General features: G+C 36.9%; 1 protein-coding gene across 11 annotated transcripts in view; it reads left to right on the top strand.

Moving 5' to 3' along the window:
• The window catches only part of PIGN (phosphatidylinositol glycan anchor biosynthesis class N), a 103,823-nt gene that overhangs the window by 50,927 nt on the left and 34,660 nt on the right, over positions 1-18,236 (top strand). For 10 of the 11 annotated variants that reach the window (XM_015077234.3, XM_053205801.1, XM_015077235.3 and 7 more), the window contains 8 exons: positions 701-779; positions 1,702-1,884; positions 7,498-7,637; positions 10,281-10,380; positions 10,485-10,577; positions 11,492-11,583; positions 14,536-14,644; positions 17,195-17,303. In XM_015077234.3, coding sequence (XP_014932720.2) covers positions 701-779; positions 1,702-1,884; positions 7,498-7,637; positions 10,281-10,380; positions 10,485-10,577; positions 11,492-11,583; positions 14,536-14,644; positions 17,195-17,303 — 905 coding nt within the window. The remainder of the gene's footprint in view (positions 1-700; positions 780-1,701; positions 1,885-7,497; positions 7,638-10,280; positions 10,381-10,484; positions 10,578-11,491; positions 11,584-14,535; positions 14,645-17,194; positions 17,304-18,236) is intronic. The other variant, XM_015077239.3, reaches the window with a different exon arrangement.

Here is an 18,236-nt window from a genome sequence, read left to right as displayed (position 1 = left end):
TCTTCAGTTTTTACATTCCATAAACTTAATGCCATTAGGTATATTTCCTGGTTATGCAGTATTAGGAGTATTTCTCTTGTGTATATAAGGGTTCTACTGTGGTAAAATGACAGGAAAATGACAGAAAGAGAAATAAAAGATAAGGGAACCACAAGTATATTGTGTAGTATAAGAATGGTAAAGAGGTTCAAATTGCTCATCAACTTTGTTGGTTTTGATTGCCTGCAGTTTTGATCATGACAATTCTAAGTCCCTGTCTAGCTCAGGGGTACAAGGATCCATCCATAGTGGATTGGCCTTGTCTGTTGTGTCTGTGTAGGATGAACACCCAAAGCTCTGGGTACTGAAGCTCACGCCACTGATTTGCTGCTCCGTTAATTGCGTTGTTTTAGTCAGAATTTCTTTATTAGCCAGAGTACTTCATTTCTTCAAAATGATGGATCATATGACTTCATAAGTATAGTTTGGAGTTGAAACTTTGAGTCAAGAGAACCAAATTTAGAAGTTATTTCTTGGGAGGGTTCAGATGACTAGCAATAATGCAACTTAGCTTTAGGTTTCTTCCTTTTTTTTTTTTGATTTCAGTTTTTATTTTCTCAGCTTTTACCATCCTTTCATTTTCAATTAAGAAAGAAAAACAAGAAAGAAAACTTGTCATTGAAACGAGGAGACATTGGAAATCTAACCTTTTCTTTTGTAGGTTGCTTCCTGAATCTAAACAGCTAAACATTGTAAGAAAAGCAAGATCTTACATAAAACAGAGAAAGTATGATGAAGCAGTAAGTATGTGGGCTTGGTGTCTAGAAATAGCTGGTCACCGTTTGGAGTATGGGGAGGGGCGAGATATGCAATGGAGAGCAAAGTGGGCAGGCCAAGGAGCTTTCCTGAACACTTAAGTAAGGATTCGATTTTCTCAGTAGCTGCTTTAGCCACGGGCAAACTTCTGTTATTTCAGATATTGCCAGGGTAGACTTTTTAAGGTTAGCGTTGGAAGGGAACAGTTGCCATTTTCTATAATGAGAAAGTATATTCCAAATTTCTATAACCATACTTAAATGCATAACATCTTAGAACATGGCATATTTGTACATTTGGACTTATCTACACACTATCAGGAGCCTACTGTTTATACTGCCGCTTTGAAGCTTCTCAAGAACTACCCTGCTATGTTTTTCATTAATTTTCTTTTTCTTAAATGGTCATAGTTTCAAAGAAGGAAAGAATTCTGTTTTCAGTTTCTCAAATTGCCTAAGTAATACCGTGCATTTCTAATGTTTGTTTATGGTTTTAAAACAGTGAGCTACTGTTTTCCTGTTTTAATGATGCTTTATAACTGACTTGGGTAATCTGACATGAGAAAATGAAAAATGATAGAAATGTAAGTATCTTTGCTCTGTGGGACCAATATTCGAGAGCCTTCGTTACTTTCCTTCATGTGTCATCTGTAGGTATTTCCACAGAATGAATCATGTTAAATCACTATACATATCATAATTTACATCTTCAATGCCCTTTCTTATCAAGATTCAAAATTCATTCTATCCAGGAATTGTTCTTATACTTTGCAAGAAGCTCCTCGAATAATTAAAATCTGTTCTTGATCCATCATCTACAGTTATGCACTCTAATTTTAATATATTTCCTTCCTTTAAAACTTCTTATTCTTCCCATGTGGCAAGTTGTGTCTTCCTTTCTCCATAGGTCTCCCTTTGCAAGGAGCTGATTCATCTTGCATTGAAAGGATTGTCCTATTATCACACTTATGACAGATTCTTCTTGGCCATCAATGTTGTTCTTGGTTTTTTGGGATGGACATCTTACGCTTCTTTGTTGATCATCAAGTCTCATTTTAACCTTACTAGAGGTGTTAATAAAGAAGTTAAGGTATGTTCAGAATATATAATGAAGTTCAGATAATGGTGTGAAATCACTAGGGCTGGAGAAAGAAATTGAACCAAATCAACTGTAATGAGTTCATACAATGTGCAAGGTGTACTAAGCGAACTCTTACTTTCATTTGCTTTTGTCATATTGGGTCCCTTTTTTTCAGTTATCTTTATTTCTTTGGTTGGGAAAAAGGTATATTAATAATAATGGCCCCATAACTTAAGAGGGCTATAAAGATAGCTGCATAATTTAAATTTTCCTATGGCATTAGCTGTGGATTATCTGTTCCTTGTAATAATTACTTAGCTTGTTGTAAGCATCCCATATCTTTCTAGTACAGGTGGTCAGAAAACTACTTCAAAGCAGTATATTTAGCTTTATCTGATATTAAAAGTTTGGTAGCTAGAAAGTGACAAAATCATTTACTCAAAATGTTCCTTTTTAAATAATGTATGCGCTTTTCTGGAACTATTCTTACCTTCTTACAACTTTCTGAAATTTCTAATGCAAATTTTCAGAACTTTCTATTTATCTTTATTTTAAGAATCAGTCTCTAGTTTACTGTACTTTGAATGCAAAAAAAAACCCTCAAAAAATTTTAATAATACTTCATATAACTGAGTAAGTAATAACTGTACATATATGGTTTTACTACACTAAAACACTTTACTCTTTTAACATATATTGCTAATTATCATTTTTTGGGGAGAATATGCCACTTGCATTTTCTTTATTCTCTCTAATAATTATTACCATGTCCAAGTCCTCTAAAAGGCAATATAATCAGGATGGTATATTTAATAATAATAGTTTGCAGACATTCCCAGTGGTAACTTTTTCTAATTTTATATTTTATTTTTCTGTAATGGAAGGAAGAACAGTGGTGTTTATTCCAATTTTTTATGGTGCTTTAATGCATCTTAAATAATTCCCTCCAAGTAATTTTCATTATTTGAATGTGAGTAAAATTGCTAGAATGGGGATAATTTTTGACACGATAGCAAGAGAGACAGAACCAACCATGTTTTAGTAGTGGCATTCTGCTGGGTACTTGGAGTTTATTTTGTCATTTTAAACTCATAACAGTGCTGAAAGCATTATAATTTCTTTTTACAAAAGAGGAAACCAAAGCTGTTTAAGTATTTTGCAAAAGGCCACTCTGAGCTAGGCTGTGGAGGAATTAAGATTTGAATCCAGAACAGACTTGTGCCAAACATTATCTTTTCACGTCTATCTTGCTGTTTTGGTCGTTGAGAAAAGATATGAAGTCTTTAGCTTGATGAGTCAACACAATTTCATAGCTGATAATTCTCCTTTATCCATTAACCTGGTAATGCAGTGAATGTTTAATTGGATGTACAATGTAATGCTAACTACTGCATAGGCTATACAGAGAAATAGAAAATCCAGATTCTGCCCTCCAGGAGCTTAGAATTAGAGTAAAGTAGGTAAGGATGTACACACATGACCACCTTATCAGACGTAGGTTTTATACTACACTACATTGCAAAAGACAGCTTTGACATTTGACAACTTTAATATATATTAAGTGTTTGTGATATATATTAAATAGAGGAGAGCTCACTTTAGAGAGGACGATGACAACAGGAAAAAGTAAGTCTTGATAGAAAATTAACTACCACAGGGAGAGGATGAGAATAAAGCAAACTGGATGATCTAAACAGAGGCAGAGTTGGGAAAATGTTTATTATGCTGGTATAATAAGTAATATTTATTGAGCTCCACTATCCCAGGACTATGTTGGGTGCTTTGCATGTGTTATTCAGTTAAGCTTAACACAACCTTAAATCTGACAGTTAGGAGTCTCATGATATGAAGAGGGGAATTTAGGCTCAGAGAGCTGCACGGTGTCTTCAAAGACACACTATTACAAAATGACAGAACTAATATTTGCCGATACTTAAATTCATGCTCTTTCTACACCATGCTGCTTTTGGAATAAAAAGTTCAACTTGGGGAGAATGTGGAAGGTTTGTTCAAGGGACGAAGAGGAGATTATACCAAGAGTGTAGGTTAGGTTGAAATAATCAAAGACCTCAAATGCTAGACTATAGATTTTAAATTGGATTTTGTGAGGAGTTGGTGTATCACTTAGAGTTAAACCAGAGAAACAGAACCAGTGGGATCTATGTATTAGTAGATTTAGTGTAAGGAAATGGCTTGTGATTGTGGGAGCTAGCTAGGAAAGTTCTAAAGCCACAGGTCAGGCCGTGAAGAGGCGCAGACAGGAGCCTGCAGGCAAGACCCGAAGCCACGCTCGGTAGCTATGCTTCCGTTCTATAGGGAAGCCTGCTGTTGTGCTCTTCAAGCTTTTCAACTGATTGAATCAGGCCCACCCCAGTTACCTTGGATAATCTCCCTTAAAGTCAGCTGATTGTAGACTTTAATCACATCCACAAGATGCTTTCACAGCAACACCTACATCTGTGTTTGAGGATAATGGGCACTATATAGCCTAGCCAAGTTTTGACACACAAACCTGACCATTGTGTCAGTTTTGACCATTACAAACTGACCATTACAGGTGAGGTTGTGAAATTTTTTTTGAACCCTCTGGTTCTGTTTGCAAAACCATTCTGATTCATCTTCAGTGAGAGATTATAACCTAGTGAAGTGACACAACCTGAACGGTTCTGAAGGAAAACTAAAATGCCAGTGGTCAATAGTCTTAACTGGAGGGAGGCATGGAGAGCAGTTAGGAGGTAAGATGACCCCAGCCGTGTACTTTTTAGAACGCGATGCTTGTGGGTGGGGTATAGGGAGGCTTCGTCGGGGAGGCTGTTGCCAAAGTGAAGTCTTAAAGGGTGAATAGGATAGCTCCGTAGAAAAAAGGAAGATGACGCACAGAGAGAGCAGCAGGCCCCAGAAGAGGAGAAAGGCAGCATGGCTTTTGGAAGAGTGCAAGTCACTGGTACGGCTGGGATAGAGAAGGCCTTTGGGGAGGGAGCCGTGGGCTTGAAACAAACACTATCCTCATTGCCAGATGAGGAAACAGAGCTTTAGACAAGCTAAATGGGTTAGTCAAATTGGCGAGCAAATGGAAGAAAGCCTTGGAATTAAATTTATGCCTGACTCCAAAATTTATGTCACTTCTTCGTGATGGTGTCACTCAAGTTATACAGGTCATTTCTGATTCATCACCATTACAGGCAGTGAGTATTTTCTTTAAGTATAATTTGCTACAGCTCCTCATAATTGTATTCTGTATGTAACTTGTACATACTCTTCTCCTTTGCTTGGGCCAGTTCAGATGTTACTTGCTTTAGAACGAAATACCCTTATTTTGCCCCATGTTGACCTTTATTTTCGTATTACCTAATAAAATCCCCAAATATTAACCCCTTGAACCAAGTCTCGTGAGTCCATACCAACCCATGTGGTTTGAACTCCCTGGAGGCCGGCACCTAGTACAGAGCAGACCCAGAGTGTGCAGCTTAGTAAGTGCTTATTGGAGGGAAGAGTCATCATAGTGCGCCAGCATGGTTTGTTATCATTAGTTGTGTTTTGAGGAGCTAAGGGAAGGTGGGGAGTCAATTCATGAGGAAGTAGAAAACGTACCCCCACTCTTACTATTTAAAAGCCTTTGGGGCACCTGGGTGGCTCAGTTGGTTAAGTGTCCGACTCTTGATTTCAGCTCGGGTCACGATCTCACAATTGGTGGGACTGAGCCCCGTGTTGGGCTCCGTGCTAAAAGCGTGGAGTCTGGTTGGGATTCTCTCCCTCTCTTTCTGCTTCTTCCATCTCATGCACTGGCACGCTGTCTATCTCTCTCTCTCTCAAAATGAAGAAATAAGCTTTAAAAAAAAAAAACGCCTTTCAATCTCTTCTTCAGTTGAACTGAATTTTTTTATGATTTCGTTTCCTATGAGTGAATATCATTGATAATGTGTATTTTAGGTATCAAAGGATTAGATTATTATACCATATTATACTGACTCTAGAAAATCCCTCAAAAATGTTTTTTTAGGTACTCATTTCTTTTTGTTTTTTTTTAAGTTTATTTATTTATTTTGAGAGAGAGAGAGAGAGCATGAGTGTGGAAGGGGCAGAGAGAGAGGGAGAGAGAGAGAATCCCAAGCAGGCTCTGCACTGCCAGCACAGAGCCCATCGCAGGGCTTGAACCCATGAAACTGTGAGATCATGACCTGAGCTGAAAGCAAGAGTTGGATGCTTAAGCGACTGAGCCGCCCAGGCGCCCCATAATGTACTCTTTTAAACTTCTGTTGTTATTATTTTCCTATTCTCAATATGCTGTGAAACCAGTGTCATCTCTTAAATGATGAATGCATGCCTCAGCCACCTTCAGCTTTAGAGACTCCATCTCCACATCTGTTTGAGATTTGCCCCTTGCTATGGGTCCCCCATGCTGTGTCACACATCTCCATTTCCAGTTCCATTCACCTTCAGATTTCTACAGCACCTGCTGGGACTAGTGCAGAGAAGTAGGGAGGAGAGAATAAAAATGAAGGTAATAGCAGCAGCCATTATGTATTAAGCTGTTATAATATTCTGGGCATTTTGTTAAGCTCTACATAATCTCATTTAAGCATTACCAACCTTGACAAATAGATATGGAATTATTACTCCCATTTTATAAATGGGATGAAATTGAGTCTCGGGATAGTTTTGGACTTTGACTGAACCAGAATTTGAATTCTGATCTGTGTAGTTCTACACTCTTAATCACATTGCTGTGTCTCACCTTCCTTTTTCCAACTGTCCTAATTTATCCTTGTTTTTTACTTCCTTTCTGGTGACATTTTGTGCCAGTAAGGAGGAATTATAAAGAGGAAAATAACCCTCTTGTCTCTCTCCCCCACAAGGCTTCTACTACAATGAGTAATTCTTAATTCTCACCTTATTTAGCTTTGGCTGGCAAAGCAAGGGGAAAACAGACAAAACAAAGGACAGAGAAAAGAGAATGCCATATTACCCCTCCATTCCTGTGTTTTTCCTCTGTGGTTGTTCTTAGCATCACAGCTTTCCATGGGTGCGTTTGTTTCCAATCGTCAGAATGTCTATCCCTGAAGCTTGCTTCATTACTCCTGGCCCAGAGCACCCCGGGCATGCACAGCCCATGGAGGCCATCACTCGTGACTCACATTGGGAACTCCTTTCTTGTTTGGCAGGTGGTTGGGAAGAGAAGAACACACTGTGGTTGGGCAGTGGAGAGAGAAACGTGGGCAGCGTGTCAAGTTGGAGTTTGAATAGATAGAAGCATTGTTCCAAATGAAGATTAAGTCCCACAGTTTATTGTGGATTAAATGAGCTTTTGTGAGCTAGTGAGGGAGCTCGATCAACATTTATAAGATTGTTACTAAGGAGAAATATGTTCAGAGTTCCAAACAAGTTACTCGCAGACAAACTTGAGGAACATAGTCACTTTTAGATGGAGAATTGCCTAATAGCAACAATTTCAGAATAGCCAGCTTTTTCTTCCTGTAATAATGCTTCTCCAATGACAGGTTTTTTTAAATGCAGTTCTTCAATTAATCATGTAATAGATGTCTTCACTTTGTAAAATCTCTTTTAAAAACCTGTCAATCAGCATGAATTTAGAAGCGTTTCAATGTTCTGTTTGATTTTCAGAAACCAAGCCACCTCCTGTCATGTAGTTGTATAGCTATTGGTGTTTTTGTAGCATTTTTCCTGCTGCTTCAAGGCTGTCCCTGGACTTATTACATATATTGTTTGTTGCCAGTGCCAATATGGTATGCGGTTCTAAGAGAGTAAGTAACACTCCCATGCTGTCTTATTTTGCACTTTGCTGACAGTGAAATCTATTTTTAAAGTGCATTAGATTTCTGTAGCATAAATCATCAGAGATAGTTATAATGCCCTCCAATTTCTGAGCCTTCTCACTTCATTGATAGCAGAAGGAAAGTGGCATATAAACGTCTTTTTTTGTTTTACCTTTCCCTTACTGCCGTGAGGTTGTATTGACCTCGTTCCCTTCTTTGTGTACCTTTTCTAAGAAACATCTGGACTAAACATAGAGTAATTAATATTGACAGTACTATGCCAGGAGGAACTTATATTTTGAATTTGTCTTATCATCTCAGATTTCAGTGTATCTTCAGGTTTCACAAGGAAATTTACATGTTTTCTTTCCACACATTTTTTTGCCCTAGCTATCATGTAAACCTAGCTATTTTCCTAGCTATCATGTAAACCTAGATAAACGGAGTTGGTAATTAAATCCACACTAGTAATGTGAACATACAGAATGGTGGATATTGTTCATGGGTGCCACAGGTCCTCCTTGAAGTGCCTCCTCACAGGCTGGAAGTAAAATGGGTTCTTACTGCTGTAGAAAACATCAGAGGCAGAGCTCCTAGGCGAGTTTCAAGCACTTAAATATAAAACCACTCAAACATTGGGCTGGTTCACATTCATAGACAGCGAGGGACACGTTGCCCATCTTGTTCTATATTTGCTCCAGTAATCTAGAATTTGAACTTAAGTCTTGGGCGTCCAAGCATCCCCTGAGCAAAACCAGACCCGGAAAGCAGACCAGGAAATGAGAGCTCAGAATTAAGGGTATATTCAGGGTTGGCCAGTATGTTTGTCATGACACGGTAAGTATTTTTATTCTAATTTTTTTTAACTCCAGATTTGACCACATCTTTCATCCTTAAGTACTAAAAACATTGAAATACTAAAAGTACCAAAAATTAAAATTAAAATATAACATTTAGAAGGATAAGGCAAAAAGACACTATCAGAAGGACATAGTGTTGCTTCTCCGTTTGAAAGGAATAGGATTGCTGGATAGACATACTTAAATCAGATTTTTTCTAATGTCATTCACTCTGGTTTAAAAGTTTTTAGAATGGGAAGTTTTATCCCTGCAGAAACTTCTATTCTACTACAGAATCCTCCTGAATTATCAAATGTCCTAATTATGAAGGTGACTTATCTATTTAAACTTTAAGAGGAAATGTGATTTTGAATGTATGTTGTGTTCTATCTTTATCTTTTTGAAAATACATAGAAAGTAAAACATAAAAATTCACCTTTCTTCTAAAATCTTGTTGTAAAATCCTCTAAATGATTTTACAAAGTCATCTCTTATTTTTCTGTGCTTATTCAGCTGTTGAGAACAAAAGAAGCATTCTCCTCTTGACTGGTGTTAACATTTCTTTTCTACATGGCACCTTAGTAGTTTTGATAATATTATGTTGCCATTGTTTTCAAGCAGAAAAAGATCATAAACCAAATGATACTGAGCTTTTATAATTACCTACTTAATCACTACAAATGCTAAAAAAATTTTTTTTCTAGTGATGAAATGCAGAAAGTACTCAAGTATGTAATACATGTTTAATGGTTATGGGTTCACATTTAATTACAATGAGTGTACAATTAGTGACATTTTAAATTGGGTTTGGAAAAGGTTATTTAGCTCAGTGAAAAAGTGCAATTAAAATTTTCTCTACTGGAGCACTTGGGTGGCCGAGTCAGTTAAGCCTCTGACTTCAGCTCAGGACATGATCTCACAGTTCCTGGGTTTGAACCCCATGTTGGGCTCTGTGCTGACAGCTTAGGGCCTGGAGGCTGCTTCAGATTCTGTGTCTCCCTCTCTCTCTCCCCCTCCCCCAGTCATGCTCTGTCTCTCTCTCTCTCTCTCTCTGTCTCTCAAAAATAGATAAACATTAAAAATTTTTCTTCTCGGGGCTCCCGGGTGGCTCAGTCAGTTAAGTGTCAGACTTCAGCTCAGGTCATGATCTCATGGTTCATGGGTTTGGGCTCCACATTGGGCTCTGTGCTGACAGCTCAGAGCCTGGATCCTGCTTCAGATTCTGTGTCTCCCTCTCTCTCTGCCCCTCCCCCACTTGGACTCTGTCTCTCTCAAAAATAAATAAACATTAAAAAAATAAAAAATAAATGTAAATATTTTTCGCTACCTAGATTAGGAAAACATATGTTTATTTTATTAAGACAGTTGAGATTTCAATATAAAATTAACTTTGGTGGATTTAAATCTTTTCCCAGTTTTAATCCATTTTGAGTTCATCGTATTTTATTTCTGATAATGTATCCGTAATTGCATGTACTCACGTTTAAGCTAAAATCAAAGATTTATCATTAATGTTTATGTTTTAAAAACAGACTTTTGTGATCATTATCAAATTAATTCAGAAATTATACTTTTTCTGAAATACTTCTAGGTTTCAAAAAAAGAGATTTAGTTAAGTGAAGCCGTTGAAAGAAATCTGTTAGAGATTATATTAGTTTTTGAATAGCCTATGAATTGAAAATTCCCTGATTTCTAGGTTTACGCAGTTTTTATTTTTTATCATATATGACCTCATTTTTTTTGCTCAATATATTGTATAAATAATATTTTTATAAATGATCTTGTTAAACAGGTTTCAAGTTATTCAAGACTTTGTCACATTACTGTTGACCGTTCCTCCAAGTTATTTTGTTGGATACCTGTTAGTCTTTATCCTGGGAATTGAAATATTAGTGAGTAATTTACCACGTTACAGCATTTTCAGACCTCTTTCATACATATGTAACTCCTTTTAAATGACCTCATTTTTCATTTCTTCTTTGGAATGCATTACTAGGTTCTCAGTTTTTTCTACCGCTACATGCTTACAGCTGGACTTCTAGCATTTGCGGGTTGGCCATTTATCACCCAGCTATGGACTCGAGCAAAGGTATAAGTACTTGTTTTGACATTAGACGGATTAGTAGCTACTTTGTTTTGATATGTGTTTAACTCAGGGAATTGTTCATTTTTAAAGAAAAGAGTAGAATGTGTCCTTACATAAAGAGCCTGGTCCTTTTGACAGGGGGACTGCGGTTGCCTCTAATGTTTCAGTGATTCACATAGACTTTCACATCAAAGTGAGTTGGTCACGTGGCGATTGAAACACTCTAGGTGCAGAACTGGTACCAAATATCTAAATGATGGTATTGTCCAGAGCAATGCAATGGCTTCAGAGGCAGTGCTCTGAACTCAAGTCAAAGGAGTCACCTTTCGCCGAGCCCTGAGAATAGGCTCATGTTTCCACTTTGATATTTTTTGAGGGAGGTAGCAGGAGGATAGAAATAATCTTCTTTCCACCCTATGAGAGAACTTCTAGGATTCTCCGTCGAATGGCGTTATTAATAGTTTTTTGTCTTGATCTAATTACAAACATACTTGGACTTCTTTCCCCCCTGAGCTCAATCCCTTGATTATGGTTGCAGGCCAGCTTTCTTATAGATATTATCAGTGTATGGTATAACATAAATTGATGGAAGTACTTGCTAGGAAATATGACCCAGGTTTCAATCCTGGCTGTTTCATTTACTAGTCATAGACCTGGTACATGTACTTTCACATCTCTGATCTCAGTTTCCTCATCTGAAATATTGTGAGTAATATACCCTACCTCTTGAGGTTATTGTGAGACTTTATTTAATGCAGTACCTACTGTTAACAGATCTCTCACCAGTAGTAACTGTATTATTTTTTAAACAGCTATAAGGCTTCACATCTAATCTTTACAGGAGTGCAGTCTATGAAACACTAAAGACTATTTTCTTCACCATATTTGTCTAAAGATAACTTTTTTATTTATTTTAGAGCATCTCACTGAGTTGGATTTTCTTCTCTTTGCTCCTGGCAGTGTTCCCACTGATGCCCGTTGTAGGACGAAAGCCAGATATCTTTCTAGTGTATGAACAATATTTTCTTTTCTTTTCAATATAATTGTTTTTCTCAAGCACTATGAAATATGAGCCTAATCTTGGTCATGAGTTTCAAAACAAACTAGTGAATAAACCAAAAGTTAAAATACTAATATCAGACCATTGGTGATAATTTTGGCTCAGACTCTGAGAAGCATTAAAGCTTCCTGGAGATACTTCTGGGCCTTCAAAAAAGTGAAATTGGGCCAAACAGTGATAATTTAAAATTCCAAAAAAAAGAAGTCTAGAGGCTTTTGTATATTAAGGAATCAGTAAAAGGTTTCATATGAAAAATGTTCGGTTGCCAAAAACGTAAAGATCGAAAAGCCACTGATAGACTAATCTCTGTCTTTGCCTTTGAGCATGTCTAAGCTTTAAATGTCTTAGAAAAATGAAAGTCTCTCCTAATCTGCATGTAATGATCTCTAGGGGAGGGAGCTCTGTACTTTGATGGCTTTACCATGTTTAGTCACTTCAACTGGCTGTGTGTGTGTGTGTGTGTGTGTGTGTGTGTGCGTGTGTGCGCTCGCACATACGCATGTCTGTGCTCGGCAGGCTAAATGATCTTTGCTTCATGTAAGAGTCCTTCTCATTTTCTAATCATATAATCATCTCTGTTACTTTTTTTTAATGTTTATTTTTGAGAGAGAGAGAAAGAGAGAGCAGGGGAGGGGCAGAGAGAGATGAAGACACAAATCCAAAGCAGGCTTCAGGCTCTGAGCTGCCAGCACAGAGCCTGACACAGAGCTGGAACTCACGAACTGCAAGATCATGATCTGAGCTGAAGTCAGATGCTCAACCGACTGAGCCACCCAGGCGCCCATCTGTTACTTTCTTTTGAACTCTGTATAAACAATTCTTTTTAGCTTCTTAACATAATCTTTAATAGATGAAGTGTATCTTTTTTTGACTGAAGGAAGATTAACTAAACGATTGATATTTTTTAAAAGTAGGTGTTAATTTTTGAGTATGTGTTATTTGTCAATTAACACATTTGTATCTCATTTCTGTGAAATACCAGTATGGAATAAGTGGAATTATTCCATAAAGTTTATTTATTATCAGAGCCCAAAATAAATTGTATTGAACTCTAAGACCATACTTCTAAGCCATACTTTATTAATAAGTGTTACGAAGTAAAAATATTTTGCACCTGTCATAAACTATAATAGCCTGTGAGAAGATGAGTTCCAATATTTTCATTTATTTTTTGCTTCATATTTCTTGTGAGCTCTCCTCTTATCTTTACAAAGTCCCTTTCTCTGCTTTGGTCAGTCTCTGCCTTTCTGTCCTGCTCAAGCAGTGTTGACACAGTTGAGCAGTTTTTATATGCTAAAATAAGAGATTATAGAAATGGTCTCCATAGAAATTTGCTACTTGCATATTTTACTAAAGTTGAATTCAGGAGGCAAACTTGTTAAAACATGAGAAATCTAATTTGTATTTTTAAAAATTATGTTTTCTCCCTCTATGCATCTTAATTTAAATTCTTCAGTGATTTAACTTTGTGTTGGTGTTCTGGTAGCTATTTTTGCAACTTCTTTATTTTGACTCCTGGTTCATGGAGAAATTTCTACTCTTCATTTGATCTCTCACCTCACCTCCCTTCTTTAGAAACTTGCAAAGATAGATATGTGAAACATTTAAGGATAAAATTAAAAGAAAAAGCAAAAAAATCACATGGCTATAATATTCCTCTTAAGTTCTCTAAAATAAAATCATAGGGGCACCTGGGTGGCTTAGTCGGTTAAGCGTCTGACTTCGGCTTGGGTCATGATCTCACAGTTCGTGGGTTCGAGTCCCACGTCAGACTCTGTGCTGGCAGCTCGGAGCCTGGAGCCTCTTCGGATTCTTTGTCTCCCTCTCTGTCTGCCCCTCCTCCACTCACACCCTGTCTCTGTCTCTCTCTCAAAAATAAACATTAAAAAAATTTTTTAAATAAGTAAAATAAAATAAAATCATATTTGCCAATGAATTAAAATACCAAATTATTTTTTAGAAAAAGAAAAAGCAAAGTATCTTGACCATAGATGGCTGTTTTCATAAGTTTTAATGGTAATCCATGCTGAATGTATAACTACTTTGTCCCCTTACAATTCTCAACGACTTCGAACAAAAACAAACAAGCATTTTCCTAGGAATTCCTGCTTTGCATTTATTTTTAGCCCTGCTTTTTGCTCTTTCTTACTTCTTTTTAACCAACTCCTTTTCTCTGTTGTCATGTTGCCTGCCTCCAGATTCTGCACTCAATCTAATTTCAGTTGTCCTATGTTACTCAGATTTTTGGGAGGTGAGAAATAGAACTCGACATCAGTACACCATTTCCTTGATACCAGTTTCCTGCAGCTTCAGGAACCATACTATACCTAGTGCTCTTGAAGAACTGTAATTTGTGGTCTCCGTACTGTACAAATGCCTCACTTGCATTGCTGCCTTTGTGACCTCTTCCCTACCCTTCCTTTACCCAGGAGCCGCTGGCTAAAGGTTAATAATAGAAGGAACCATTTTTTCCTCCCGGCAACACTAAGGATTAGAAATGTTGATCCTTTTTGGTATGAGTAAGTGCTCATAGTATAGTCAGAAAGTTTATATTGTAGATAGTGATGATACGTTTAACTATTTTTTATATTGTTTTCTGTAAACTTGTCCAAGTCAGCCTAAGAATTGTGGTGGCTGGTATGCATAAACATCAAAAAAAAAATCGAAGTCAAGAAATAAGGTAAAGATACCTAAAAAATTGTGAGAAGTTAAAAATAACCCCATCCCTCGTGTATCTTCATCCTCAGATTTTCATTCCTGTTATACCTGTTTCATCTTGATAAAACCAAATGACTGATACGGAGGGTCTACATTAGAGTAAAATGTCTAATATTTTTATATGATATGTGTTCAGTAAATATATCAAGAAAATTTGAAATTGTGAATTGTGTTTTAAAACAGAATGGGCGCAGGCTTGCTGGTTCTTCTGCTATCCCTGTGTGTTTTAACATCTCTCATAAAAAGAAAAGACAGTTTTATAAATGAAGAGCTATTGTTACATCTATTTCAGGTCAGTTACACATTTCAACACCATGTCATGCTAATGACATACCAAAATATATCTTATGGTTGTATTTAATGATGATGTTCTTAAGATGCCATCATGTCTACATTACTCAATATCTGCCAGTTGGGAAGAAAATTTTCTGTGTAAGATATCATATGGAAATACATTCTCTAAAAGGTATGAAATAGCAAAAAGTTCAGCAGGAGACAGCCCAGAGATGCCAAGAGAACAGAGATTAAGGAGACCTGAGAAGCATCCGTATTGACCAAAACAGTTGAACTCGAAATGGCCTTCTCTGGACTGAGATTCTGTGTTGCTCTCATTTGAGTCAGGACAAAGGTAATCTTTGAAGTGAGAGCAACCTCTGAGTATGTTTACATGAAGAATAGTCTGTTTAAGACTTCAGATGACGTGCCAGGAGAAAGTTGACTTCACCTTGGTTGTTGGCTTTGCTGTGACAAAAAGAACTTTGAACTTGATGTTTCAAAATCGAGTCAATTCCCAGTTAGTTATACTGTATACTAGATGTGTGATTTTCAGTCTGTTTAGCTTGTTTTCAATCTGTAGAGATACTCTCTAATATAGGGTTGTGAGAATTGGAGAATATATAATGTCATATTCTGTAAAATGATAGCTGTTTTCTACATAAGCATGGAAACCACTTGTTTGTTCTTTTAACACTAAAAAAAAAAAAAAATTAAAAACCACATCCAGACCACTGACAAAAGAAAACTTACAGGAGTTTTCTGAAAAAATTTCCTCAGAACAAAGCTTAGGATAATAGAAAATAAAGCCAAGAATACTCCAAAATAAAAATATACAACACTTAAAAGATGTTAATTTATTCTTGGAGAACAACAGAAAACATAAAAAGAGAAGAAGTATTTTGTCAAATGTCCTGTCGAGACATTGGAACACGTATTTCATTTTAAATGGTATTGGGGCACCTGGGTGGCTCAGTTGGTTAGGCGACCGACTTCGTCTCAGGTCATGATTTCACAGTTTGTGAGTTCGAGCCCCGTGTCGGGCTCTGTGCTAACAGCTCAGAACCTGGAGCCTACTTCAGATTCTGTGTCTCCCCCTCTCTCTACCCCTCCCCTGCTCATGCTCTGTGTCTCTCTGTCTCTCAATAATAAATAAATGTTAAAAAAATTTTTTTAAAAAATGGTACACTCACTGGCTTTACACTAAAGCCCATAGGTAACTTTGACAGAATTCACATATAATTATGAATACTTTGACAGAAGTGAATGTTTCTGGATCCCACTCTATAGGAGCAAATATGTTAAAATTCTTACGGGCTTTTTATAAGTAGCCCTGAATATAAGGTAAATCTGTTATGAAATGTCTTTTTTATGTTAACTTTATTAATTTGCATTAATTGCTCTATTGTATAGCATATTTTTGGTGGTTCCAAGACAGATATCTTTTAACATTTTAACATCTCTGACAGAATGCATCTTATAATTGAAAGGATACTAGGATTGTGTCATAACTTACTCAACAGCATTTTTTCTAAATTCACTGAAAATATAAGAGAAATTAATGTATCTCAAGGATTGGTGAGGAGGTTGCTAATCTGATCTCTAAGAGTTTATTTACAGCCGTAGCTTATGTCATTTCTTAAAATGGCAGTTAATCCTCTAGTTCAGAGATTAGCGAACAATTTTCTAAAGACCCATAACTAAGTATTTTAAGCTTGTGGGTTGTATGGAGTCTGTTGTAAATTCTCCACCCTGCTACTGTAGTGCAAAGGGAGCTGTGGACGACACATAAATGAACGGGAGTGACCATGTTCCCACCAAACAGTATTTCTGAAAACAGCCTCCAAGTGAGAGTTTCCCAGTTCTCCACTAGTTTGTATATATTCCCTGAAGAGTACTGTACCTCCTTGTGTTCCCAGTACCAGGTGAACATTCAGGCCACAAATATGTGTTGAATCAATGGATATGACTGGGCAAGGGCCAGAGGTGGAAGACACTTAACCATGTCACACCATTTGCGTTTCCATGATTTAGGAAATCTTCAGAGTTAATGATGAATATTTCCTTTTTTTTTTTTTTAAGTTTTTTTTAATGTTTTTATTTATTTTTGAGAGAGAGAGAGACAGAGCGTGAGCAGCGGAGGGACAGAGAGAGAGGGAGACACAGAATCTGAAGCGGGCTCCAGGCTCTGAGCGGTCAGCACAGAGCCCGACGCGGGGCTCGAACTCACGGAGTGTGAGATCATGACCTGAGCTGAAGTCGGCCGCTTAACCAACTGAGCCACCCAGGCGCCCCAATAATGAATATTTCTAAATAGATACAGTGTGATCACGTATACCAAACTGTTGTTGAAAGTGTAAAATGCCTCATTTCATGCTTGTAAAGGAGGGCGTCTGCATAGTACAAAGTTCTAACTTGTAACCTTGCTGCAAGAGGGTGAGCTGGTCCAATGTCAATAGCTTTGGGGCTAGATTCCAGTTGTTGAAGCACTTTCCTAAGTATTCTTTTTGTATATAAATTAGTCTCTCACCACCTTCTCTTTTCTTTGTGTGTTTGTATTTGTTTTCAGATGCTGAGCGTAGTGCTTTCTATGTGTGTTATGTATAGCACCCACAGCAGTCTACGCAAGAAACAAGGACTGCCTCTTCTTAATCAGATCATTAGCTGGCTAATATTGGGTAAGAGGTCAAATTAAATGAGTTAACGTTACATCAAGTCATACCTTGAAGTTATCCATTTACATCTATATTCTTGTTATGGAAAGAAATAATTTTGTTGAATGAAAATAATAATAACCAGTGATTATTTTTATCTCATGGTAGAATTTGACAAAGAAAATTAGAACGTTTGTCTCCATTGATGTGTTAATAAGAATTACTTGATAGAATATGATTGGCCTGATACTAAGACTAAGCATTTATTCACATCTGATAAAAGTCTAAGTGATTCCAGAAGAGAAGAGATTCTTATCCTGAAATTTCATGTCAGTTCATAAATTCTCCATTCTTACACAGGGACTAAGAAACAGTTCAATTTTATCTGTATTTCCCTTGCTGAAAATAACATTGATTAGTCACTTCCCAACACATTACACATTTTATAAAGCCAGTTAAAATTTTCAAAACACATTCCTCTGTAGTACCTTTGTTTAAGGATCCCGAAATGTGCATGTGGAGAAAACAAGTGTAATTTAAGGATGTAGGGGTTTTCTTCCAGCTAGAGGACCAGGACAAGCTTGAAGTCCAGGTTTTTCATTAAAAAAAAAAAAAAAAAAGACACTTTGTGATACTTGTGAATAATGTGGCATGCAGTGTAACCTTTTTTTTTTTTTTTAAATGATTTTTGTTGTTCCATCTTTGGATGGAACTTACTGTAAAATTGATGAAGGGCAGGCCTTCAGTTATCTTGATTTAATGAAGTTACTATTTATGTTCATTCTGCCTAAACAATATTAATGACTGCTCCTTCATTAGAAAAAAAAAATGTGTTCAGTTTGTACTATGTTCTGGCACTATTTTTTTTCCCTGAGAATAATAAAGGTGGACCAAATCCCTGCCCTCCTGGAGCTTATATTCTGCAAGGAAGGAGTGGTAATATTCTAGTGTGGTGAC

This window comes from Acinonyx jubatus, chromosome D3, assembly GCF_027475565.1.
Source record: "Acinonyx jubatus isolate Ajub_Pintada_27869175 chromosome D3, VMU_Ajub_asm_v1.0, whole genome shotgun sequence".
NCBI classification, from domain to species: domain Eukaryota; kingdom Metazoa; phylum Chordata; class Mammalia; order Carnivora; family Felidae; genus Acinonyx; species Acinonyx jubatus.
Note: the sequence above shows the minus strand (reverse complement) of the source record. Positions and strands in the feature narration are given on the sequence as shown.